At 43.3% G+C, this 25,043-nt stretch overlaps 1 protein-coding gene across 3 annotated transcripts in view; it reads left to right on the top strand.

Annotated features, from left to right (window-relative positions):
• Eif2ak2 (eukaryotic translation initiation factor 2 alpha kinase 2) overlaps nucleotides 1-23,120 on the top strand; it is a 32,571-nt gene extending 9,451 nt beyond the window's left edge. For 2 of the 3 annotated variants that reach the window (XM_021218187.2, XM_029531157.1), the window contains exons 4-16: nucleotides 499-635; nucleotides 3,700-3,823; nucleotides 4,195-4,274; nucleotides 4,399-4,447; nucleotides 5,492-5,526; nucleotides 6,689-6,739; nucleotides 10,971-11,093; nucleotides 11,934-12,053; nucleotides 13,704-13,884; nucleotides 18,859-18,990; nucleotides 20,718-20,819; nucleotides 21,957-22,013; nucleotides 22,106-23,120. In XM_021218187.2, the coding sequence (XP_021073846.1) occupies nucleotides 499-635; nucleotides 3,700-3,823; nucleotides 4,195-4,274; nucleotides 4,399-4,447; nucleotides 5,492-5,526; nucleotides 6,689-6,739; nucleotides 10,971-11,093; nucleotides 11,934-12,053; nucleotides 13,704-13,884; nucleotides 18,859-18,990; nucleotides 20,718-20,819; nucleotides 21,957-22,013; nucleotides 22,106-22,228 (1,314 nt within the window). In that variant the 3' untranslated portion in view covers nucleotides 22,229-23,120. The remainder of the gene's footprint in view (nucleotides 1-498; nucleotides 636-3,699; nucleotides 3,824-4,194; nucleotides 4,275-4,398; nucleotides 4,448-5,491; nucleotides 5,527-6,688; nucleotides 6,740-10,970; nucleotides 11,094-11,933; nucleotides 12,054-13,703; nucleotides 13,885-18,858; nucleotides 18,991-20,717; nucleotides 20,820-21,956; nucleotides 22,014-22,105) is intronic. The other variant, XM_029531158.1, reaches the window with a different exon arrangement.
• Nucleotides 23,121-25,043: the final 1,923 nt, after the last annotated feature.

The following is a 25,043-nucleotide window of genomic DNA, read 5'->3' as shown; positions in this document are numbered from 1 at the left end:
AGGAGGAGGAGGAGGAGGAGGAAGAAGAAGAAGAAGAAGAAGAAGAAGAAGAAGAAGAAGAAGAAGAAGAAGAAGAAGAAGAAGAAGAAGAAGAAGAGCCTGTAAGGTGCTATATATGGCAATTATCTGACTTCAACTATTGTGCAGCGTATGCATATTTCAAAACATCATATTATATACCAAAAATATATGTATTTTTAATGTGCTATTTAGGATTTTTGTTGTTGTTGTTGTTGTTGTTGTTGTTGTTGTTGTTGTTTCGAAACAGGGTTTCTCTGTATAGCCCTGGCTGTGGAACTCACTTTGTAGTCCAAGCTGACCCCGAACTCAGATATTAGGATTTTTTTTAATTAAAAGAATTTATTTTGCAGATTTTTTTTTTACTAATAGACATATAGTCCACTTTTAATAAGAACCTATAACTAGGAAAACCATAACATGTATTTTGTCTTTCATGTTATTTAGTAATCTCATATGCACATCTTTTTTCCTTTGTAGGTGGATAGTCACACAAATGCGCCTGAACAAGGTTCATTCGTTGGGAACTACATAGGCCTTGTCAATAGTTTTGCCCAGAAGGAAAAGCTGCCTGTAAATTATGAACAGTGTGACCCCAACTCTGAGTCACCTCAAAGGTGAGACTTCTACTGTTTCACTGTGTGTGAGCAGAGAGACCGAGGCACTTCATATGTAGTTTTCTAGAAATATTTGCCCCTTTTTATACATTCACTAAGGAGGGTTTTAAATGATTTATAAACATCTCTTTAATTAAATACCCAGTTCCTAGGGCCAGAGAATGTGGTTCCTCTTTCCATCTCGCTGCTGGGGTGTGTGAACTCTGCTTAGGCGGAGGAAACAGTAGAGAGCTATGGTGCAGGATTTTCCCTGTCCAATCACATTAGGGCAGTGGGAGGTTTGTGATTGGACAGGAGAAGGGAGGCAGAGCGAGGAGTTGAGTCAGAACCAGAATGGAGGCTGACATGGTGTTATCAAAAGGTTAGAATAAGTGGGTTAAAGCTTTATCATTATCATTTGGTTCTGAAATTATTGTATCGGCTTCTTGTAAATTGTGTAATTATTGATACATAAATCTGATTGGCTAATTAACCATTAAGAGTCTTGATTCTGCCAGGCAATGGTGGCACACACCTTTAATCCCAGCACTTGGGAGGCAGAGAGGCAAGTGGATCTCTGAGTTCGAGGCCAGCCTGGTCTACAGAGTGAGTTCCAGGACAGCCAGGGCTACACAGAGAAACCCTGTCTCGAGAAACCAAAAACAAACAAACAAACAAACAAAAAAGAATGTCTTGATTCTACCAGGTAATTAGGTGTTAAGATGGCTAACCAGGGGTGTGTTGGGGTGTCCTGCGAAAGCAAGATGGCCTAGCAGGGTTGGCGAGTTGGTGGGCTGAGAGCGAGTGGGATCACCTGGCACAGGGACTAGCTCTCGATATTTCCTGCAACAGCACTAGGCTACACGCCTCTTCCCAGCTGTCATGATGCTGAGGTGGCAGAACACAGCCGAAGATGGGGGCCCCAGCCCAGGTGAGATACAGCACAAGCTAAGGCTGATGAAGCAGGGGTTCCCAAACTCCTGGGGGTCCAGTGGCTGCTTAGCTCAGGGGGAGTGTCTATGTCTGGAGGGCAGAGCAGCCTTCTGCGGAGACTTAGACTACCCGGCTCTGTATGAGGACGTCTTTCCCCTGCAATTCTTTTTTTTTTTTTTTTTTTATTTAATGTAAGTACACTGTAGCTGTCTTCAGACACTCCAGAAGAGGGAGTCAGATCTTGTTACGGATGGTTATGAGCCACCATGTGGTTGCTGGGATTTGAACTCCGGACCTTCAGAAGAGCAGTCGGGTGCTCTTACCCACTGAGCCATCTCACCAGCCCTCCCACGCAAATCTTAATGAGAGACAGTCCTTGCTTGTCTGAACTGTTTATACATTATTCATTGTGGAAAATGGGTGCATATAACTTACTCAGGGTGAACCAGAGATTAAATACCTTTTGCAGGAAGTAATATCTGGGAAGAGAAGCTTATTGGCTAAATAAGCTTGGGGCCCGGCCCATCTAGATACCTCATTAGCATGGAGAACTCTGTGTTCTGTGCTATGTGATGATGAGTGATCTCGATCTTCATGTGGGATGTCGTGGTCATGTGTTCAAGGACGGGAACGGGGTTGGGAGTACATGAAATACCTACTGGTGTTTCTCAACCTTCCCAGTTTTTGCCTGGTGACACAGTTCCAGAGATGGCTCAGCTGTTAAAAACACTGAATGCTCTTCCAGAGGACCCAGGTTCAATTCCCAGCACCCACATGGCGGCAGCTCACAACTGTGTGCAACTGTAAGATCTAACGTTCCTACACAGACATACGTGCAGGCAAAACCAATGCACACAAAATAAAACATAAATTTGAAAATTAAAAAAAAAAAGTTTGAGGCTGTGGGCCTATTGCAACCCAATTTGGCTGGTTTATTTCTGAAATTTCCATTACCATTGGTCAACCAGATGGTGAGCATGGTATAGAAAACTATTTTGAGAGGAAGACCACTTCAAGAACCTAGAAGTAGGGCATACTGCACTAACCATTCTATTTTATTATTGGCTGTTAATTTTTTTTTTTTCTTTTTGGTTTTTCGAGACAGGGTTTCTCTGTGTAGACCTGGCTGTCCTGGAAATCACTTTGTAGACCAGGCTGGCCTCGAACTCAGAAATCCACCTGCCTCTGCCTCCCAAGTGCTGGGATTAAAGGCGTGTGTCACCACGCCCAGCTGAGATGAACTTTATCATAGGAATGTTTAAGAACAATGAGTTCGATATAATCCATGGTTTCAGTCATCCTCCAGCCCCCTGTCAATAAGAGGGGACTGCTGGTTTTTTGGAGGTGCATCTGGACAATTAGTCCACTAAACTTTAAAAAAAGAGTTCAGGATGCCCATGCATAAGGAACGCAGAGTTCTTCCCTGCGGCCACAGCAGCTGCAACTGTGTGAGAACTGTTCTGGAAATGACTTTTTATCAGTTTCAGTTAGAGAGCTGCTTATCTGAGTGTCTGCTCTTCACACTGGAATAGATAAACGGATAGCAAGGATCAGCAGGACCCGTCTTAGTCCTACTGTGTGAAGAGAGCAGCTGTGAGGGATATGCTGTGTGAACAGGGTTAGAACCTGGAGGTCTTGAGCACATTGTTGGTGAGCTGTCTTCCCCAAAGGCCACAGTACTGTACCCTCAGAGCTTAGCCCCCCCCCCCCCCGCCCCGTGAGCCCCATTCTACCAACTGGTTTTCTTTCCTATTTGAGCAGCTCCGGAAAACGCGCTGGACCTTCCCCTCTCCTCTTCCCTCTCCATCTTTTTACTCGGGATTGAAAAGAATCCATTTGTTTTGTTTTGTTTTGTTTTTTAAAGCATCACTTGGTGTTTTGCTCTCAGAACTTTCCATGAGGCAAGAAAGACTTAGATGTTACCTGGGAAATGTAGACAAGGATATAAGCTACTCCTGGTTATATACATTAGATTGATGGCCATTTTGTGAGGATTAAATTATGTGAGGTAGGAAATATAAATCTAAGTAAAAAAAAATTCTTAGCCTGATTTCAAGGCCTTTATTTGTCTGTAGGGGCCTTTTCTTTTCAAATTGTCCATTAGATTGACGATATCTTTGGTATGTGAATGAATACTCTCATTTTTTCCTAGATTTATTTGTAAATGCAAAATTGGGCAGACGACGTATGGCATTGGTTCAGGTGCTACCAAACAGGAGGCGAAGCAGTTGGCTGCCAAGGAAGCCTATCAGAAGCTCTCAGAGAAGAGCCCGCCGGTGCGTGTTGCCAGTTAGAGTTAATCTGTACAATCATGATTCCCTTTGAAATTGACTTCAGATTGATTTGTCTGCATACCGTGGGCATTGGCCTATTGCGTAATGAATGGCTCCTCCATCCTGTGGACCAACAAAGACCCAAGAACCATGGGGCCACGAGGGTCTGAGACATCAAAGTTCTATGGCCACTCGGGATTGCTATTCAAAACTTAACCCAAACGTCCATGAAAAATGTGTTAATTTTATGATTGCGATTGTGGAGTTGGTGTCCTCAGGGAGAGTATGTGCAGTAGTGTGTACCCAGTGAGGGACTGCCTGAGAGAGGCCAGTTAGCTCCCTGTGAACATGCTAAGGGCTGTCCCTTCTTTCAGAAAAGTGTCGGAGCATGCTCTAGCGTTGTCACATCTTCATCCAGTGGCCTTTCCAGCAGCTCGTCTATGACAAGTAGTGGGTGAGCTTGGGTAGCAACTGTGCTGGGCAGGCTGAGGGTGTGGTATGGTTGAGGTTGAGCATCTGTTCCCCATCCCCTCCCTCCCCACTAGACTGAATTCATCAAGGTTACCCTTTTCTTGTAGTGTTTCCCAGTCAGCAGCTGGAAGTTTTTTCTCAGAGAACTCGTTTACGGTATGGTATCAGCCTTGAAGTTTCCCATTTCACTTTTTCTCCTCACTTAGTTAGATATGATTATCATTCCATAAGTTTTACATTTCAGTTTCATGTCCTTACTAGATTATGATATTAGCAGCCATTGCCCTTTTCTGTTCTCTTTATTAATGTTCATTCATATTAACTTCTCTTCTTCAAATACAAAATTTTTTCCCATTCTCCCCCATCCTTTCCCACCCACTTTGTAACCCTTTCTTTCTTTCTTTCTTTCTTTCTTTCTTTCTTTCTTTCTTTCTTTCTTTCTTTCTTNCTTNCTTNCTTCCTTCCTTCCTTCCTTCCTTCCTTCCTTCCTTCCTTCCTTCCTTCTCTTTTCCCTTCTTTCCTTCCCTCTCTCCATTCCTACTTTCCTTTCTCCCCCTCTCTCCTTCCTTCTCTCCCTCTCTCCCTTCCTGTCTTTCCTCTTCGCGCTCTCCATTCCCTCCCTCTGTCCTCTCCCTCCTTGCGCCCTTCCCTGTGCTGGCATTCAAAATCTAGCTATAAGTATTCTAGCCAAGTTCTGCCACTGAACTCTCTCCTGGCCCTTATCTTCGTTCTTTTTAACATTTCTATTATCTTCTTCTTTTTCCTTGTCCATTCAACTGAATAATATTTGGTGCAATTCCACTCCTACTTAGAATCAGAACTAAACTTAAAAACTAGGCAATTTGTTATAAAAATCCATCTATTTACTAAGAACTACAAGTCTGTAAGAAAAAGACAATTGATTCAGTATAACAGATGTGGTCTGAAGGGATTTGCTACACCTAAGTGGGCAGCAAGTGGGAAAAGATGCTTCATTCCCCTAGGGATGAGGAAAGTGCACATCAAAATGGCCATTTGATGGCATGCCACAGCTGCTTGATAGTGACAGTCCTGCAGTAAGTGTTGATAGGGACTCAGAGAAACGGCTGACATAGGAAGTTGATGACCTTTCAGATTAAGGAACCTGGTCACGGGGCCAGCTCCCAAACTAAGACAATGGCTCTCCTCATCTGAAACAGCTTCCTTTTCCTTTTGTTGCAGAATGGTCTCAGAGAAAATAAAAGGAAATCAGGAGTGTGAGTATCATTGTGCACTGAACATATTCCAGACTAGGAATCTCTTTCAGACTCTGTCTATCAGACTCACCTATTGACTGTGGCATTGACAGAGCATTGTACGTGTGTTTGGGAAGTAGTTCAGAAGTGGTGGAGAGCTTGAAACATATAAACCAATTTAGCAGGAGAGAAACACAGGAACACACCACACACTCACACACTTGCATCTTTGTATCTGTAGATACAAAAGCCCTGTGATGATGATGTAGCAGGCGACAGTGGTTTAGTGTGTTATTTCGAACAACACTATTGAAGATCTGGAGTTGGAAGTGTTTTCAAGGGAAGTGTTGTGTTTTTTGTTTTTTTGTTTTTGGCAGATGGATGGGGTATAGATAGTGTAGTAACTTGTTTTTTTGAAGAACACAGTTTATATAAACCATTAGGAATTGGTTTCTTTCACTGAAGAATAAAGGTATATCGTGGGAATTGAAGGTGAGGTGATAGCAGGAACCACAACAGGCCACCAATATTTTCTGAACACTACACTGAACAAAATACAACTCCTGAGATGGATGGGTGCAGAAATGGGACCTTGCCACATGAGCCAGCCCACAGCTCTGGTGCCTGTGGCAGTGAAGAGGGGAGAGGAGAATTTGTGAGAGAGATTGGGAAGGAAGGGTAGTCATGACTGCAGGAAGACAGCGGCTGGGTGAGGGGAGGAGGGGAGGAAGACTCCAGTCACTCCATCAGGCATGACTCCTGGCCTGAGGGAGTTCAGCAGGGTGGGCTTGAGGGTGAGGAGGTGGGGTGGCGGCGACATGGCTTTGTGTGGCTAATCCTGGTGATGTTTGAACATCTCACTGCAGATGGCTCACCATCAGAGAGGCGTGAGGGCCAGAGGGAGGGACCAGGGGGACCTTTGTCCTAAGGATGTTCTGAGTCTGAAGGAAAAGGAGGTGATAGCATGCCAGTGGCAAGCATGTTCAGGTGAAAGTGAGATGCAGGAAAGAACGGAAGAGACCCAAAAGGAAGTGTTTTTTCCGAAGAAGCTGAACACTCCCTTCCTGTCCCTCTGATGACTGAGGCAAACTAGAAAGTGGACAGTGCGTGGGTCAGAGCCTGCTCTAAAGTTCTATAGGTTGCTGTTTTGTCTGAGTTTTCCATTTCTTTGTCTCAATTTTAGAAAAGCAACACCTAATGATGTGCAAAGAAATAAATATACCTTGGACACCAGGTAAGCGGAGTTTGTCTGATGGTACGCTTGCTCGTGAAACTGTTGCTTAGGGTTGGGTTACAAGTGGCATTTCCACCCAAGTCATTAAGAGCTGTGGTATAGGCAGGCCCACGGAGGGTTATGGTCTCTCGGAGGAGTGAGGTTTAGGAATCCAAGTGGAACGTGTCAAATGCAGACCTCTGTGATGTTAGCAGGGTTTCTGATATCCACGGATGCCGTTGAAACGGAAAGCAAGCAGGACTTTATTTCAGCGATTTGGAAGAAAAAAAATTAGAGAAGAGAAAGGATAGGGAGGAAGATAGGTGTGGGAGGAGAGGGATGCCTGTGGGGATGGAGACAAGTCGGCGTGGGGAGACAAGTCGGTGTGGGCCCGTTCTCTAGCTTCACACAAGACTTCACTAGGGGGGAAAAAAAAAAGGAAAGGGGGTTCGTCTTCTGTAGATGATGATTCAGTTAAAAATGAAACACCCAAGATGCAGGGAGCTGGTGTGCAGCAGCAGGCCATTGTGAACAAATTCAGAATGCTTACGAAGTGCCTAACCCTTACCTGCAACTGTTGTGGGCCTGTGGCTTAGGGTAGGAATGAACAGAATAGAACTCTTCCTCTGAAAAAGGTTTGAGGTGGCCACTGGCATTAAGGAGATACTTCTAGTTCAACACATGTGTATTTAGAGGCTGGGGAGATGGCTCTGCTGTGCAAACCTGAGGGGACTATGTTTGAATTCCAACTGCCCCTATAAACACACAGGTGTAGCAGCGCATACATCTAGAACTCCAACGGCGGCCACGTGGAGATGAGCAAGCCACAGACAGGATAACCAGTCAGTGAGCTCCAACTTCCACGAAAGATCCAGCCTCAAAAAATAGTGTCACAGCCAAACATTGGACTGAGTACAGGGACCCCAATGGAGGAGTTAGGGGAAGGACTGAAGGAGCTTAAGGGGCCTTATCAGTCATCAATGGGAGGCCCTTGGTCCTGTGGAGACTTGATGCCCCCATGTAGAGGAATGCTAGGGTGGTGAGGCCAGAGTGGGTGGGTAGGTGGGAGAGCACCCTCAAAGAAGCAGGGGGAGGGGGAGTAGGATAGGGGTCTGCAGAAGGGAAAACACCAGGAAAGGGGATAACATTTGAAATGTAAATAAATAAAATATTCAATTAAAAAAGAAAAAAGTATACAAAAAAATCCCCAACTTATAACAGGAAAAAAAAAAAAAAGGAAAGTGGGCGTGGTGGCACACACCTTCAATTCCAGCACTCAGGAAGCAGAGGCAGGCAGATCTCTGAGTTCAAGTCCAGCCTGAGCTATAGAAAGAGTTCCAGGACAGCCAGGGCCACACAGAGAAACCCTGTCTCAAAAACCAAACCAAACCAATAAAAAAGGTGGAGAGTAACTAAGGAAGATCTCTGTCATCAATCTCTGGCTTACACACACGCACATGCATGCACACACACACCATACACACATGCATGCACACACACACCATACACACATGCATGCACACATACATGTGCACGACCATACCCACGTAATCAGTATTCACATATTTATATGACACACATACACTGTAATTACAAAATATGGCCAGAGTTAAAGAAGAACAGTAGTATGGTAAGAAATGGAAAGATAGCCCTAAGGTCAGCTTTCTGTGGAGAAAGCAAGTGCTTGAAGTGTAATGAAAAGATTATGGTATGGTGGGATGAAATTGGAGAAAGAACTGGGGACATGCTATGTTGTGCTTTATTGGGCATTTAAGGGTTTCCTGGGTTTTGCTGAATGCAAAGGTAAGGTTTGTAAAAGGTTTAGGGGAGAGGGAGACACCATCAGACTAAGTTTTCACAGCTAAAGTAGGGCAGGAGGAGTTGGGTATCAGTCAGCAAGCCACCACTGTAGGAGCCTGATGGCTGAGCTGGAGTAAAGACGCCAGAGATGTCGAAACATTGGCAGATGGGGGTTGTACTGGCTAGGTTTGTGTCAACTTGACACAGCTGGAGTTATCACAGAGAAAGGAGCTTTAGTTGGGGAAATGCCTCCATGAGATCCAGCTGTAAGGCATTTTCTCAATTAGTGATCAAGGGGGGAGAGCCTCTTGTGGGTGGTGCCATCTCTTGGCTGGTAGTCTTGGGTTCTATAAGAGAGTGGACTGAGCAAGCCAGGGGAGGCAAGCCAGTAAAGAACATCCCTCCATGGCCTCTGCATCAGCTCCTGCTTTCTGACCTGCTTGAGTTCCTGTCCTGCATCCTTTGGTGATCAACAGCAGTTTGGTGAAATGTAAGCCAAATAAACCCTTTCCTCCCCAACTTGCTTCTTGGTCATGACGTTTGTGCAGGAATAGAAACCCTGACTAAGACAAATTGGTACCAGCGGAGTGGGGTATTCCTGTGACAACCTGACCATGTATTGGGGAGGACTGTGGAAGGACTTTGGAACTTTGAGCTAGAAGATCCATTTGGTGTTAAGAGCTCTGTGGAATGTTGTGTAGGAGCTTGGAAGATAATGTTGAGAACACTGTAGAAGATGGAGGCCTGGCTTTTGACATTTCAGAGGGAAAATTAAAGACTCTTTTCAGGGCCATTGCTATTTTGGATTGTGTAGATTCTGTGGTTCTGGTTAGCTGGTGCTGAAGAATCAGCTGTGTTTAAGAAGATACCAGAACCACTAAAGTGAAACTTTTTCCTTACTGGGACTATTGATGCTGGTTAGCTGGAGCTAAGGACTTAGCGGTGATTAAGAAGAGACCAGCATCATCGAGATGACATCTTCTGGGAAGTGTTTTCTGAAAGCACAAAGAGGTTGTGTTCCAGAGATAGCCAAGGTTGTACCTTGTGCTGTGACTGGACTTGGTAATGTGTAAGAGTTACTCAGGTGGCACTGGCTTTGAAGGCATGAAGGGGTCATGCAGAGCAGCTGAGGCTATGGAAGCACTATGGGAGGCCATGGAAGGCCACTGGTGAAGGTGCAGCCTCAGTTGCAATTGAAGGCCCAGGACTGAAGGGGTCATGCAGTGTTTTGGAAATGCCACTACCATGAGATGACCACCAAGAACAGCAGCAGCAGTGGAGTACAGGCATCTGGAGCCTAGAGGACGAGGTGTGTGCTACAAAGGACAGGGCTGGAGAAGTGACCCAAGCCCTTGGAGGAGCCCAGAAGATTGTGAGTTGTATCCCAGACATTGGACAGTTGGAATTTGATTTTGCTTTTGATTGTGACTGTGCCCTGATGTTTTTCCCTCTTGAAGGAAGTATTTTAGTGGAACCCACAGTTAAGAGACTTTTAGTTGTAAAGACTTTGGATTTTAAAAGGATTGAACTTTTAATATGTAAAAACTGTGGGACTTTTAAAGTTATTTAAGATCTTGGGGATGAATAAGAACTAAGGGTTGAGGCTTACTAGTGATGTGTTTGTGTGTCAAGTTGACAAGGGGTCAATTGTACTGGCTAGGTTTGTGTCAACTTGACACAGCTGGAGTTATCACAGAGAAAGGAGCTTTAGTTGGGGAAATGCCTCCATGAGATCCAGCTGTAAGGCATTTTCTCAATTAGTGATCAAGGGGGGAGAGCCTCTTGTGGGTGGTGCCATCTCTTGGCTGGTAGTCTTGGGTTTTATAAGAGAGTGGACTGAGCAAGCCAGGGGAGGCAAGCCAGTAAAGAACATCCCTCCATGGCCTCTGCATCAGCTCCTGCTTTCTGACCTGCTTGAGTTCCTGTCCTGCATCCTTTGGTGATCAACAGCAGTTTGGTGAAATGTAAGCCAAATAAACCCTTTCCTCCCCAACTTGCTTCTTGGTCATGACGTTTGTGCAGGAATAGAAACCCTGACTAAGACAGGGGTGCAGCACGTTAGAAGAATTAGCAGGGCTTAAGGATGGGAGATGGGGAAATGGAGGGAAAGTATCAGGTCGCTATGGGCAACCTTGGGCTTCTGCTTTTTCTGTGGTACTTGTGGCATACAACTGAGTGATTCTTTTTACTACTTGTTGAGGCTGGGGTTCGTTTCTTCTTTGTAGCTGCCAGAGAGGGTGCTTCATCATGCCGTATGTACAGCCAGAGGGGGTGATCTGTTACACTGAGTTCTCTATTTAATAAGGGAGGGAAAGAGAAGGAGGAAGAGGAAGGTTTTTGTGTGTGACTCAGGAGTTCTACCAGACATTATTAAAAACAGTAAGGGAAGAATCATTTTCATCTTGCACGAAACACCGAATCTCAGGGTAACAGCAATATCAATCTTATCTAGGTTTAACACTGACTTTGAAGACATAGAAGAAATTGGCCTAGGTGGATTTGGTCAAGTTTTCAAAGCGAAACACAGAATTGATGGAAAGACGTACGCTATTAAGCGTGTTAAGTATAACACCGAGTGAGTACCTGCCTTGTTCTTTTGAACAGTGTGTTGAACTCCCAACCCTCGTCTCTATGTGTCTGTCCTTCATTGCTTGCTAATTTCTTTCTGGTCCTCCTTAATTTTTTTTCCTGAGTACAAGAGTTTGGTTTATCCTGAAATGACCTTACCTTACATTGGGTATTTATTTCAGTTTAAAAATATGATTGCATCATTTTGAGACAGTGCTGAAACCTGCAGCTGTTGACTTGACTTGGTCTAAGGAGGTTTCCTCAATTTTCCCCATTCTGAGGCTCCCTCCTCTCTGATGTCTCAAACTTGTATCGTGTTGACCTAAAACCAGCCACAGGCCAATTTCAGGAAACTGGCATGGTGTCTTAGCTCTTGAGCCCCGTTCTTGTAAAGCTTTCATTGTACAGAGTCTTGGCTTCTTTGCATAAACCAGTCCCTGGATTTATGTTTGCCACACGTTGAAGATTCTAAGTTAGGCCCTGCTTGCTGCTTGGGTTGTCTGTCCTTGTTGCCCAAATGGGACTCGTTTGTGAACTTCAAAGGTTTTAACACATCTTCTAAACACAATATCAACTATGATGTAGCTATTGAAAACTGTTACAGTCAAAAGAAGATACAGACGATGTTTTTTGGATAGCTACCTTTTTTTTTCTTATACATTGAGACTGAGAACAGCTGTGCCTTCAGTTTTCTTCCCTTTTGAGTTCCGGCTCTCACGCTAAGAAAACTTGGCATGAGAACCACAATGATTACAGAGAGAGGAGCATCCCATTTCGTGAGGTAAGGTGTTCTGTGGCTATCAGGGGTATGTAACAGCACCTTTGTTTTCTGGGTCCTTTTAAATAGGAAGGCGGAGCGTGAAGTACAAGCGCTGGCAGAGCTCAATCACGTCAACATCATCCAATACCGTAGTTGTTGGGAGGGAGTGGACTATGATCCTGAGGACAGCATGAGTGATGCAAGTCGGTAAGAAGAAATTCTCAAGGCTGTGGTGGATGGAAGGCACTTGGTATTTATCAATGTTGGGGCCACTAGAGGAGGCTGTTGCTCATCACAGCCTTCAAAAGACACTATGGTCGCCTGTTCTTCAGACAAGAAGGCAATCAATAATCTTTCCGTGTTCCTCTCAACCTCCCAAGCTTTCTTTTAGTTTCTTTGTTTTAGACTCACTATATGAGTATGTCTCACTCATTTTTAATGGGATGGAGAGAGAGATCCGTAGTCAAGAACCTGGATTGCTTTTGCATGTGTGTCAGGTGGCTCCCAACCACGTGTGATTCCAACTCCAGGGTATCCTCTGGCAACTGTGGGTGCCAGCACTCATGTACAGACTCACACAGAGACAAAGACACATCATTTGAGCCAGGCAGTGGTGGCGCACACCTTTAATCCCAGCACTTGGGAGGCAGAGGCAGGTAGATTTCTGAGTTCGAGGCCAGCCTGGTCTACAGAGTGAGTTCCAGGACAGCCAGGGCTATACAGAGAAACCCTGTCTCAAAAAACAACAACAACAAAAAACAAAAACAACAAAAAAACAAAACAAAAAAACAAAAGTCACATCATTTGAAAATAAATATTAAATTTTTTTTTTTACATTTTCTCTAGCTCTTTTTAAGATTTCATGTTCTGCATTCCTGACCCCCTTGTTTTACATATAGCTAGTGTTATAGTTTATAAGAGTAAAGACTGACTTAACACATAGATGCTGATCCAAAAGGCTTGTCTTCCGCTGCTGAACCTTTCTTTCTCAGAGGCTTTTGGCAGTACGCCTTTGGCATGTAGCTATGCCACTGTGGTGGAGTCTGAGTTGCCCTCACTCACCGATTTCTTGGGGACAGTCTTCTCACCGAAATCCTGATGTCACAGGAAACCTTACTGTTCACTATCTCCCTCAGTATCCTGTCCCCTCCTTGTGCCACTGAGAACTCTAGGACTTACTGATCATCAGAAGACAAAAGGATTTGTTAACTTGAAGTGAATTATTGGCTACATCATATTTGCAACCATATGTGTGTTTGGAAAATATAAATATAAAATGTGTGTTTGGAAAATATAAATTCAATATGGGAGGCAACTTAGTTCATAAGATAGGTAGAAACTGTGGTTAGCAAAAACAGTCTTTCAGCTTTATATAGCAACCAATTTATTGGCACATCTGTAGGAGTTTCTAAAGGGGCTGTCATCTCAGGCTTGGTTTTTGTTTTTGTTTTTTCTTCTATCTCTTGTGAGACTCTAATCCCTATGATGATAAGGAAAGTACCTAACTCATTTTCTTTAAGTGTTCTGTGCCCTTTGTAAAGCAGGTGTTCAGTTAACTGATGACAAATTAAAATGTTTCAAACTTATTTTATAATAGTGAAAAAACCTAGATTTCTGTAATTAATACTACTCATATCTATCATCAAAAGTGATCAAAGCCCTTCAGCATTAAAGAACATATAGGCTTCTACTTTATAGATAAACAATTGAAGCTCTGGATACTTGGGAAATTATGACTTATATAAAGTGGTTTTTTTTATTTCAAGTTTATTATATTCAGATTTTTTATTCTGAGACATGCTTTGGGTTTCATAAGATATGGTAGAACTTCTAATGTACTATGAATTTTGTATCCAGATACAAAACCCGGTGTCTCTTTATTCAAATGGAATTCTGTGATAGAGGAACTTTGGAGCAGTGGATGAGAAACAGAAACCGGAGTAAAGTGGACAAAGCTTTGATCTTGGACTTATATGAACAAATCGTGACTGGAGTGGAGTATATACACTCGAAAGGGTTAATTCATAGAGATCTTAAGGTAAGCAGGAAATCTACCTTGTTGGTTGATAAACACGCAGTTTTTATAATGTACCTTCTTTAGTTGTAGATTTGTGATTGGCAGTTAGTCATGATAAAATTACATCTCTCTAACCTGCTGGACTTAGAGTGGGTCTGGAACTTACCCAAATGCTGTCCCATGTAACTGCTTGGCAGTTCTCTGGGGCCCATGAACTTATTGTGACCATGATCCTATTAGAAGTCTCCTTCCTTTCAGGCTATGTTTAGTTTGATGATCATTACCTCATTGACAGCAGAAACACTTTTCATAGTCTGAAAAATTATTATGGTTGCCAGGTCCAGCTGGCTGCCCTGACCCAGCCTCTGCTCTACCGCTGTGCTCTGCTCTACCGTGGTTCAGCGGCTGCACCCGCGGGCAGGCACAGAAGAGTCCATGGCTTAGTGTTGGCATGATTGGGAAAACCATCCAACCTTTCAAATATGCATAGCGTTGTTTGCCTTCAGGGTCTAGACCACTAGGTTCCTCAGTTTCCTTTTCACTAGCAAGAAAGAGGAGGCACCAAACAGCTCTGTGATTTCCTTCTTTATCACAAACCTATTGTCTTAGTCAGGGCTTCTATTCCTGCTTCTATTCCTGCACAAAACATCATGACCAAGAAGCAAGCTGGGGAGGAAAGGGTTTATTCAGCTTACACCTTCACAGTGCTGTTCATCACCAAAGGAAATCAGGACAGGAACTTGGAGGCAGAAGCTGATGCAGAGACCATGGAGGGGTGGTGCTTATTGGCTTGCTTGCTTTCTTATAGAACCCAGGACCATCAGCATAGGGATGGCACTACCCACTATGGGCTGGGCCCTCCCTACTTGATCACTAATTGAGAAAATGCCTTACAGCTGGGTCTCATGGAGGCATTTGCTTAAGGGAGGCTCCTTTCTCTGTGATAACTCCAGCTTGTGTCAAGTTGACACACAAAAGCAGCCAGTACAACTGACCCCTTGTCAACTTGACGCACAAACAATTAAGCCTCAACCCTTATTTTTTTATTGATACTAAGATTTAAATAACTTTAAAAGTCCGACAGTCTTTATATATTAAAATTTCAAACCCTTTAAAATGTCAAATATCTTTCAAAATTCAGTCTTTTTACAACTCAAAGTCTTTTAACTGTGGGCTCCACTAAAATACTTTCTTACTTCAAGAGAGAAAAATATCAGGGCACAGTCACAATCAAAAGCAAAAATCAATCTCCAACCATGCAATGTCTGGGATCCACTCATGATCTTCTGGGCTCCTCCGAGGGCTTAGGTCACTTCTCCAGCTCTGCCCTTTGTAGCACACACCTTGTATTCTAGGCTCCAGCTGCCTGTACTCCACTGCTGCTTCAGTTCTTGGTAGTCATCTCATGGTAGTGGCATCTCCAAAATGCTGCTGTCTTCCGCTGTAACTAGGCTTCACCAATAGCCGCTCATAGGCTCTCTTCATGGTGCCAAGCCTCAACTCCATTACATGACCCCTTCAGTCCTGAGCCATCAATTGCAACTGAGGCTGCACCTTCACCAATGTCTTTCCATGCCCTCTCACAGTGCTGAGCCTCAGCTGCTCTGCATGACCCCTTCACACCTTCAAAACCAGTACCACCTGGGTAACTCTTACACATTACGAAGTCCAGCTGCAGCACGAGGTACAACCTTGGCTATCTCTGGAACACAGCCTCTGTGCTCTCAGAAAACACTTCCCAGAAGATGTCACTTTAGTGTTGCTGGCCTCTTCTTAGTCTTTTTTTTTTTCTTTTCTTTTTTTTGTTTTTTCAAGACAGGGTTTCTCTGTGCAGTCCTGGCTGTCCTGGAACTCACTCTGTAGACCAGGCTGGCCTCGAACTCAGAAATCCACCTGCCTCTGCTTCCCAAGTGCTGGGATTAAAGGCGTACCCCACCACTGCCCAGCTGCTGGCCTATTCTTATTCATTGCTAATTTTTTAGTTCCAGCTAACCAGCATCAAAGTTAAAATAAAGATTTCACTAGAGTAGTTCTGGTTTCTTGTTAATCACAGCTAATTCTTCAACCCCAGCTGACCAAAGCCACAGAATTTTCACAATCAAAATAGCAATGGCCCTGATAAAAGTCTTAATCAGGCTTCCATCACTGTTCTCAATATTATCTTCCAAGTTCCTACAGAACACCTCACAGAGCTCTTAACACCCAAGGGCTCTTCTAGCCCAAAGTTCCAAAGTCCTTCCACGGTCCTCCCCAAAACATGGTCAGGTTGTCACAGGAATATCCCACTATGCTGGTACCAATTTTTCTTAGCCATACCAACTCCTGCCTGGTGGCTTTGCTCATGTCCTTTGCTGGAAGAGTTTCTGATGTCCCCTTTGGTTCTGATTCCTTTACTCAGCCTTTTCGAATCACTCTGCCGCTGCTCTTTCCTGCTCTAGGCAGAGGAGCCTTGTCTAGGTGGAACTTGGCTGTCTGTCTAAAACATCCTGAATGAGGAATGCTTCCAAACAGTCTCTGGGAAAATAAGTACCCTTGTTTATAGCTGCTTGCCGAACCTAGTTAAAATTAAGTGGACTTCAAAACATAGGAGTTCTTCTGTTTGCTTTGCATTCGTGAGCTTAATAATTTGATATTCAAGTCCACTCATTTCTAATATTTCTCTGTAGAAATATCTGAAAGTGTTATGTTCCAAAAGATCAATTTTGTCCAGGGTGGATGACACATACTTGAAATTCCGACATTTGAGAACCTGAGGCAGGAGGATTATGAGCTTGAGGCCAGCCTGATTCACACGGATAGATCGTATCTCAAAGACATTCTAATCTTCATTTTTATCCAGTATCACTTCGGTGTTAGTTATACATAGAAATGAACAAGCAATTAACTTCTTACACATAACTCACTTAAAACCTACCACAGCCAACAGGCTGGATGAAAAGCAGAGTCAAGAATCCATTTGCTTTTTTCTGTAAAAGCAGATATGGAAGGAATTTGCAAAATGTATAAGAAAGTGTCATCAAACTTCCCTGCTTAGGATGTGCTAATGTTTATTAAAGTGTGTTACGCATGTTAGCATATTCTGAAGTATTTAACTTGGGAAAGAGAATAAGCCATGAAGCACTTACTCCACATACTATATACAATTAATTATATATAATGTATAATAAATTAGATGTAATATAGCTATTACATATATAATATAGTTATTCTACTAAGTTACAATGACTTATTCACTTGCCAGTAAATGAGAAGTTTGGTATCCCTCCCAGGCCCTCCTCAGAGTGCATTACAAGTTCTGGAATGTACTTCCTAACTCATCTGCCAGCTTTCCCGCATCTGCTCTGGTTGGGTCATGTGTCATGAAGTGGTCTTTTCTTGTGCTCTTTTCCGTTTACAGAGAAGGTCTTTGTCTGGGTGTAGTTCATCCTGATCTGAGATCCTTTCATGAACATTTTTATAAAACTGATAATGCTGCTTCCTCTCATCTCAGAGAAGATTAGAAAGATATGTTTGCCGGTGTCTCCCAAAGGACAATGTTTCCACGACAGAGCCATTCTTACGTGAAGCCTCCAGGAGGTCAATTCTTACCGTGTTAGAATCTTAAGCCCTAGGCCTCATCAGTAGGGGCACCGTGGAGAGAGGGTTTCCTCTGGTCTCTACATCTTACCTTGGTACCAGAGGGATGAACCCTGGCCAGAAGCTCAGACCTGTCCTCTGCTCCCGGATGAAGGTGACACACGTCTTCCCTGTCCCTTAACCTCACACTATTATCTGACTAAACAAGCAGAGCGTCAGTCATTGTGTTTTCTTTTTAATAAAAAGCAATCGGATCTTATTCCTTGTCTCATGCAGCTTAGTTGTTTACACAGATTCAATCTCCTGTTTCTCAGAGTCGGGTTGCAGCTGCTGTTCTGAGATAGCGAGAGCTACGCCATTCATCTGTGAATATGGACTTAGCTGGGAATGTTGTCTCTCCACGTCTGCCACATACAAATCTGCTTCTTCCGTTACTGACTTTAGGTTCAAATCAACTGACTGAACTTGAATCTCATTGCTAATCTTTGCACAGGGCTCCTCAGAAGCCCCTTTGGCCCTTCCTGGGCTTCCCACCTTATCCCTCTTTCCTTACCAAGGCCCTCTCATAGGTACGTGTAATTTTTACAAGAATGGCAAAAATATTATTTTTGTCACCAACAATCTTCCTGTTTTTAGTCAGTGCTGTGTAGTTATTTAGCACATATGGCCACTCTTATTTGTTATATGTGCATGTGTTTTGTGTGTGTGTGTCTATGTTTGGACTCAGTGGGTAAAGATGTTTGTTGTTCAAGACTAGTGATCTAAGTTCAATTTCTGGAGCCCACATATAGGTGGAAAGAAAAAAAAAAAAAAACTGATGCTTTAGTTCCCATCAGATCCTAAGTCAAATCTTCAGACGTCCCTCAGGTGGACGCCCAGCCCTGTTCTGGGATGGGGAGCTTTAACTCCCTTGCCTGTACCTCTTACTGGGCTAGGGTGGGTAAAAGCAAGGAGCCGTACTCACACCCACCCTCCAGCCAGGATCCCTCTCCTGGGACCCTGCAAACTGAATTTTTCTCTTGACTCCTGATCTGATGTTTGGAAGCAGGTATAACCCAGGTCAGCTTTGCTGTCATTTAAAAGTCTTTTCTTCTTTCTTCACTTGGCAATTTTAAAGACTCAAGGTTTTAAATTGCCTGATTTGGGAAGCCTGTGGAAGGATAAATGCAATCCATACAAATCAGCACACACACAAAAAAAATAGTTGGGGCTGTGTGGTGTTGGTGGCGCACAATGTTAATCCCTGCACTCTGGAGGCAGAGGCAGGCAGATCTCTGGGTTCTAGGCCAGTGTGGTCTACAAAATGAGTTCTGGGACAGCTGAGGTTACACAAAGAAACCCTGTCTCATCCCCAAATGTAGTTGGGACCTGTAGTAATAGTTGGTCCAACTGGCATATGGTAATTAATTTTTTCTATAGCCAGGTAATATATTTTTAGTAGATGAAAAACACATTAAGATCGGAGACTTTGGCCTTGCAACAGCCCTGGAAAACGATGGAAAATCCCGAACAAAGAGTACAGGAACTCCTCAATACATGAGTCCAGAACAGGTAAAGCCCTTTCCTTTCTATTTAGTTCCTCTTTAACCCCCTGCCCCCCCTCTCTCATGTACAAGTTTATGTAGGTGTGTGTACATGTGTGTGGTGTGTGCATGTTTGTGCATGAGCATATGGAGGCCAGAGATTGTGTCAGGATGTCAGGAATCTTGTCTGATTGCTCTCCACCACACACACACTCAAACACACATACACACACACACTAGGGGAGATATCTTATTTTCCAGGACCATTGGTTGAAGATGCTGTCTTTTCTACAAAGAATGCATTTGGCATCTTTGTCAAAATGAGGGAGATATGTGGGTTTATTGTGGTTTTCTTATTCTATTCAACTGATCCCCATGCTTCTTCTGTGTCCCTTTCATACGTTTTTGTTACTAAGTCTCTGTAATATAAGTTAAAATCAAATACAGCGATGTCTCAGGTAATGCTCTTTTTATTTAGGATTTTTGGCTCTCTGGAATCTATTATTCTTCCATATGAATTTTAAGATTTTTTTTCTTTTTGTTAAGTATGCTATTGGAATTTTGATGGGGATTGCAGTGAGTTTGTACATCACCTTTAGTACTACAGTCATTTTTAATATGTTGATTCTGCTGATTCACAAGCATAGGAAATCTAGGTTTCTCTGTGTAGCCCAGGCTGCCCTGGAACTCTGTAGACCAGGCTGATCTCAACTTAGACATCCACCTGCCTCTGCCTCCCAAGTGCTGGGATCAAAGGCGTGTACCACTATACTCAGTATAATTTTTTGAAGCTTTCGTCAATAAGAGTGATTGATTCTTTTAGCACATTCATTACTGAAACATAGAAAACCTACTCATTTAAAAAAATTATTTCATGTGAGCTTGCCTGTATGTATGTATTTACAACATTTGTATGCCTGGTACCTGTAGATGCCAGAAGAGAACGTCAGATCCCTGGGACAGGAGATAGAGGTACGTGAGCCACCATAGAGATGCTGGGAATCGAATCCAGGTTCTTTGCAAAAGTAGAGACCTGAGTGATCTCTCCAGTCCAAAACTACTGATTTTTTGTAGCCAGTTAGGAGTGTTTGTTAGAAAATTTAGAGTCTCTTATGTACAGTATTGTATTATTTAAAAATGGAGATTTGGCCTCTTTTCCTGTCTGAATTTCTTTCCTATCTTTCTCTTGTCTGGCTAAGAGTTCAAAAACTAGATTGAATACAGGTGGAGAAAGTCCATCCTGTTGTCTGACTCTTGGTGTTGGTGGAAATGTTCCTGATTTCGCTATTTGGTAAAAAGTTAGCTGTAGGTTTGTTTTATATAGCTTCTATTGTGTTCCTTCTGTTTCTATGTGATGGTTAATGTTAATGCTCAACTTCATGAGATCTAGAATAAACAGACATTTTTTTGGTTTTGTTTTCCAATAATTTATTTATTTTTATTCACTTTAGATCCTGATCACACCCTGCACCTCCCCCCAGCCCAGCTCTTACAAATCTCTACTCCCAATATCCCCTCTCCTTCACTTCAGGAAAGGGGAAGCCCCCCTTGGGTACCACCCCACCCTGGGACATCCAGTCTCAGAAGGACCAAGCACATCCTCTCCCCCCTGAGGCCCAACTAAGCAGTCCAGGGAAGGGAAGGGAGCCAATGCAAGGCAATGGAGTCAGAGGTCCAATTGTTAGGGGACCCACATGAAGACCAAGCTGCACATTGGCTGCAAATGTTCAAAAGCCATTTTAATGTCACTTATAGCTATTGGAAAAGAAGTATGGAAAAGAAGTGGACATCTTTGCTTTGGGCCTTATTCTAGCTGAACTTCTTCACACATGCTTCACGGATTCAGAGAAAATAAAGGTAAAGACCCCAAGAATGAATTCAGGGAACTAAAACGCTGGCAATCCTCAAGTACCACTGTATTGGCATTCAGTGAGGGTGTGTGTGACCACATTAGTTTCTGGTTATAAGTGAAACATAGTTTCCTCTTTCAAGTGTTGCCAGCCATTCTGCTATAGATTAAAAATGTTGGCTTTCTTTAGAATATGTGTATAGCCTGTAAGATTCCCATTCATGTTTGCTAACAAAATCTGGCAGATCGGAGGGAAGTTGCTGCTCTAAGTGCTACCTGGCTATAAAGAGGAACAGGCCAGTTTCTCAAGGGATTCATTTTGTAAGAGGAAAGAAAGATAACATCAGAGAATGACTATTTTTTAGAAGACAGAAAGTCTGTGGGAACAGGTTAAAAAAAAAATCTTTCCAGAAGTCTGGATTTAGGTTTCATGGAAGCATGTAAGTTGGGTACTGAAGGGTCAGGTTGTTTGTTGGTTGGTTGTTTTTTTTTGTTGTTGTTGTTGTTGTTTGTTTTTGTTTTCTGGGGCTTTGAGGGGGGATTATTTAAGGGCACACACACACACACACATGTGCATGTGTACACATGCTCTGGTATGCTCATGGCAGTCAGAAAACAACTAACCTGAGCAAGTTCACTCTCATGGTCTGAAATAAAAGCATGTAACCTCGCATCGAGATAAGAATGTGCACCGTGGGACTAACAGGTTAGGTATGGTTTTATCTGAAGCTGGTGACTGGTGGGGCTGGGAAGAGTTTGGGCTTTGTCATGTAGGTGGTGGGGAATCACTCAAGACAGCAGGCTATTGGGCATCCTAGTTGGAAGCTCAGGAAGGCTTGCCTGGAGTCCAGAGCCTTATCTTCCCTAAAATAGAGGTAATGGTGGGGTGTGCTGCCTAGCACTCTAAACAGAGGGAAATGATGAGTCTTGTGCACCAATCTATCACGTCAGAGCACTGAATGTTAAGGATGGTCATACGGTTGGGGTAGGCCTAGGGAGGGGCAATTTGCTTGCTTCTTAGACTAAAGAGTCCCCTACGTTTTAGAAATCTTCTAGATTTAGTGTGTCTCCAGGTATTACTGTGTTTAGTTTTTCTTCCCACGTAAATCACTGCCTAGTAAGTACATCTATTTGTCGTATTTCAGTTTTTCGAAAGTCTAAGAAACGGCATCTTCTCCAATGATATATTCGACAATAAGGAAGTAAGTCCCTGAAAGCTATATGGTTGATTTTTCTGGTTGATTTTTTCCCACTATTTTCTTTCCTAATACGGACTCTTACCTGTCATTAACAGAGAAGCCTTCTACAGAGATTACTCTCAGAGAAACCCAAGGACCGACCTGAGACAGCTGAAATCCTGAAGACCTTGGCTGAGTGGAGGAACATCGCAGAGAAAAAGAAAAGAAACACATGTTAGGGCCTTTCTGAGAAAACATTCCACTGCCGTGGTTTTCCTTCAACCATCTGCAGTCTGAGGGGAATATGAGTGAATAGTGTCCTTCTTTCCTTAACTCAATGCCACTCTCCCAGCAAGTTTTGGTTAGGGTGACCCACGGACGTTGTATTTATTGGTTATGAAAAAGTATGCCCGCACGTTTCCACAATTGTTAATTGCTGGGCCTGTGGCTGGCTAGCTAGCCAAATATGTAAATGCCTGTTTCTCCTCTGCCCAAAGAGAAAGGCAGGCTCCTGTGGGGAAGTTCACAGAGCCCCCAAAGCTAACTGGATGAGGAAGGACTCTGGCTTTTGGCATAATAAAGAGCTGGTAGCCAGAGCTGGGGCAGAAGGTCCTGCAGACCGACAGACATACTGACAGAGACACAAAGACATGGACTAGAATGGTGCAGGGAGGGAGGGAAGGAGGGGGAGAGACCACATGGAGAGACAAAATGGCAGAATAGTAGGCTTAAGTTAGCTGGGCTACCTGAGAGACTGCCTCAGGAACAGGCCAACAGCCTTCCTTATGCTATACAGATGTCTCAGTGTCTTTATCATTAAACACCAAGCAGGACCCTGAAAACCCTGCAATTGGGTTATTTTCCTGTTACTTCAAAAACAATCTTACAAAGTTTTTTTTTTTTTTTTTTGACAATTCCATACATGCATTGTGTTCTGATCCCACTCTGAACCCTCTGCTGTTCATGCCTTGTCTGTCATGTGAACTGTTGCCTCTGAATGTGGGGGTCCAAATTAACCCTCTGCCCTTGAGTGGCTTCTCTCAGTCATTGTGATGAGAACAGTGATGGGATGCTGGTGAGGATGTGGAGGAAGAGCAACACTCCTCCACTGCTGGTGGGATTGCAAGCTTGTACAACCACTCTGGAAATCAGACTGGTGGTTCCTCAGAAAATTGGACAATACTACCTGAGGACCCAGCAATACTACTCCTGGACATATACCCAGAAGATGCTCCAACATGTAATACAGACACATGCTCCACTATGTTCATAGCAGCCTTATTTATAATAGCCAGGAGCTGGGAAGAACCCAGATGTCCCTCAACAGAGGAATGGATACAGAAAATGTGGTACATTTACACAATGGAGTACTCAAAACGATGAATTCATGAAATTCTTAAACAAGTATATGGATCTGGAGGATATCATCCTGAGTGAAGTAACTCAATCGTAAAAGAACACACATGGTATATACTCACTGATAAGTGGATATTAGCCCAAAAGCTCCAAATAACCAAGATACAATTCACAGACCACATGAAGCTCAAGAAGAAGGAAGACCAAAGTGTGGGTCTTTCGGTCCTTCTTAGAAGGAGAACAAAATACTCACAGGAGCAAATATGGAAACAAAGTGTAGAGCAGAGACTGAAGGAAAGGCCAACCAGAGACTGTCTCACCTGGGCATTCACCACATACGCAGTTATCAAACCCAGACACTATTGTGGATGCCAAGACACGCATGCTGAAAGGAGTCTGATAGGTTGTCTCCTGAAAGGCCCTGCCAGAGCCTTACAAATACAGAGACTGATGCTCACAGCTAACCATTGGACTGAGTGTGGGGTCCCCAATAGAGGAGTTAGAGAAAGGACTGAAGGAGCTGAAGGGGTTTGCAATCCCATAGGAAGAACAATAATATCAACCAACTAGACCCCACACACCCTGAACTCCCAGGGGCCATCAACAAAGGAGTACACATGGCTCCAGCTGCATATGTAGCAGAGGATGGCCTTGTCATGTATCAATAGGAGGAGAGGCCCTTGGTCCTATGAAGGTGCAATAGATGCCCCAGTATAGGGGAATCAAGGGCAGGGAGGTGGGTGGAGGAACACCCTCATAGAAGCAGGGGGGAGTAAGGAAGGATATGAGGATTTCTGGGAGGGGTGGAAACTAGGAAAGGGGGTAACATTTGAAATGTAAATAAAGAAAATATCCAATAACAAAAAAAGAAAAAGAAAAAACAGGAAAAAAAAAAGAATAGTAATGAAATGGTACAGGAAGTAGAGTTGCATTGCAATCAACCTACTGTTGGGCTTTCAGAACTGGTTTGTGGAAGGAATGTGGAAAAGTTTGAGGCTGGAGAAGTCCTCAGGTGGTATACGTCAAACTTACTGTGGAAGCTCAAAAGTCTCCTGAGAGGCCCTGCTTGGATTTAGCCTTGTAGAGGTCCTCTCAGACTTACGCTGTAGAATACTGATAGTTACTTTGTGCCTTTGTATGCTGTAATAGTTGTGAGTTTCTCAAAGCACTTTGGACCTTTGAATGGAGTTGAGTATTAAGATTATGGGAATTTCTGAGGTGGGACTGAAAGCATTTTGCATTATGAGATGGCCATGAATGAGCCGACAGAGACGTGGACACACTCTACCACTAGCAACTGAGGCTTCTGCCAAATCTTCCGTCATGAAGGATTGTATCATCTGAAATTGCGTCTAAATAGATAAATAAATATGCAAATAAATCTCTCCTCTCTTAAGTTGCATTTGTTGGGTTTTGAGTGACAAGAAAAGTAGCTAACATACTGTTTACAGAAGTCATGTCAACAAAAAGTACCCATAATGCCTTCAAAGGGAGAATAAATTTGAAATTTTATTTACATATTGGAGAATGAACTGACGCTAAATGTAGTAACAGAATAGTAACAGCATGTTAAGAGGAAAAAAAGAATTTTAGAAATGATTATGGAAGGAAACTGTACTGGCTAGCTTTGTGTCAACTTGACACAGCTGGAGTTATCACAGAGAAAGGAGCTTCAGTTGGGAAAATGCCTCCATGAGA

The sequence above is a fragment of the Mus pahari genome, chromosome 18, assembly GCF_900095145.1.
Source record: "Mus pahari chromosome 18, PAHARI_EIJ_v1.1, whole genome shotgun sequence".
Classification (NCBI taxonomy): Eukaryota; Metazoa; Chordata; class Mammalia; order Rodentia; family Muridae; genus Mus; species Mus pahari.
The sequence above is the reverse complement of the archived record's forward strand: the minus strand, read 5'-3'. Positions and strand labels throughout refer to the sequence as shown.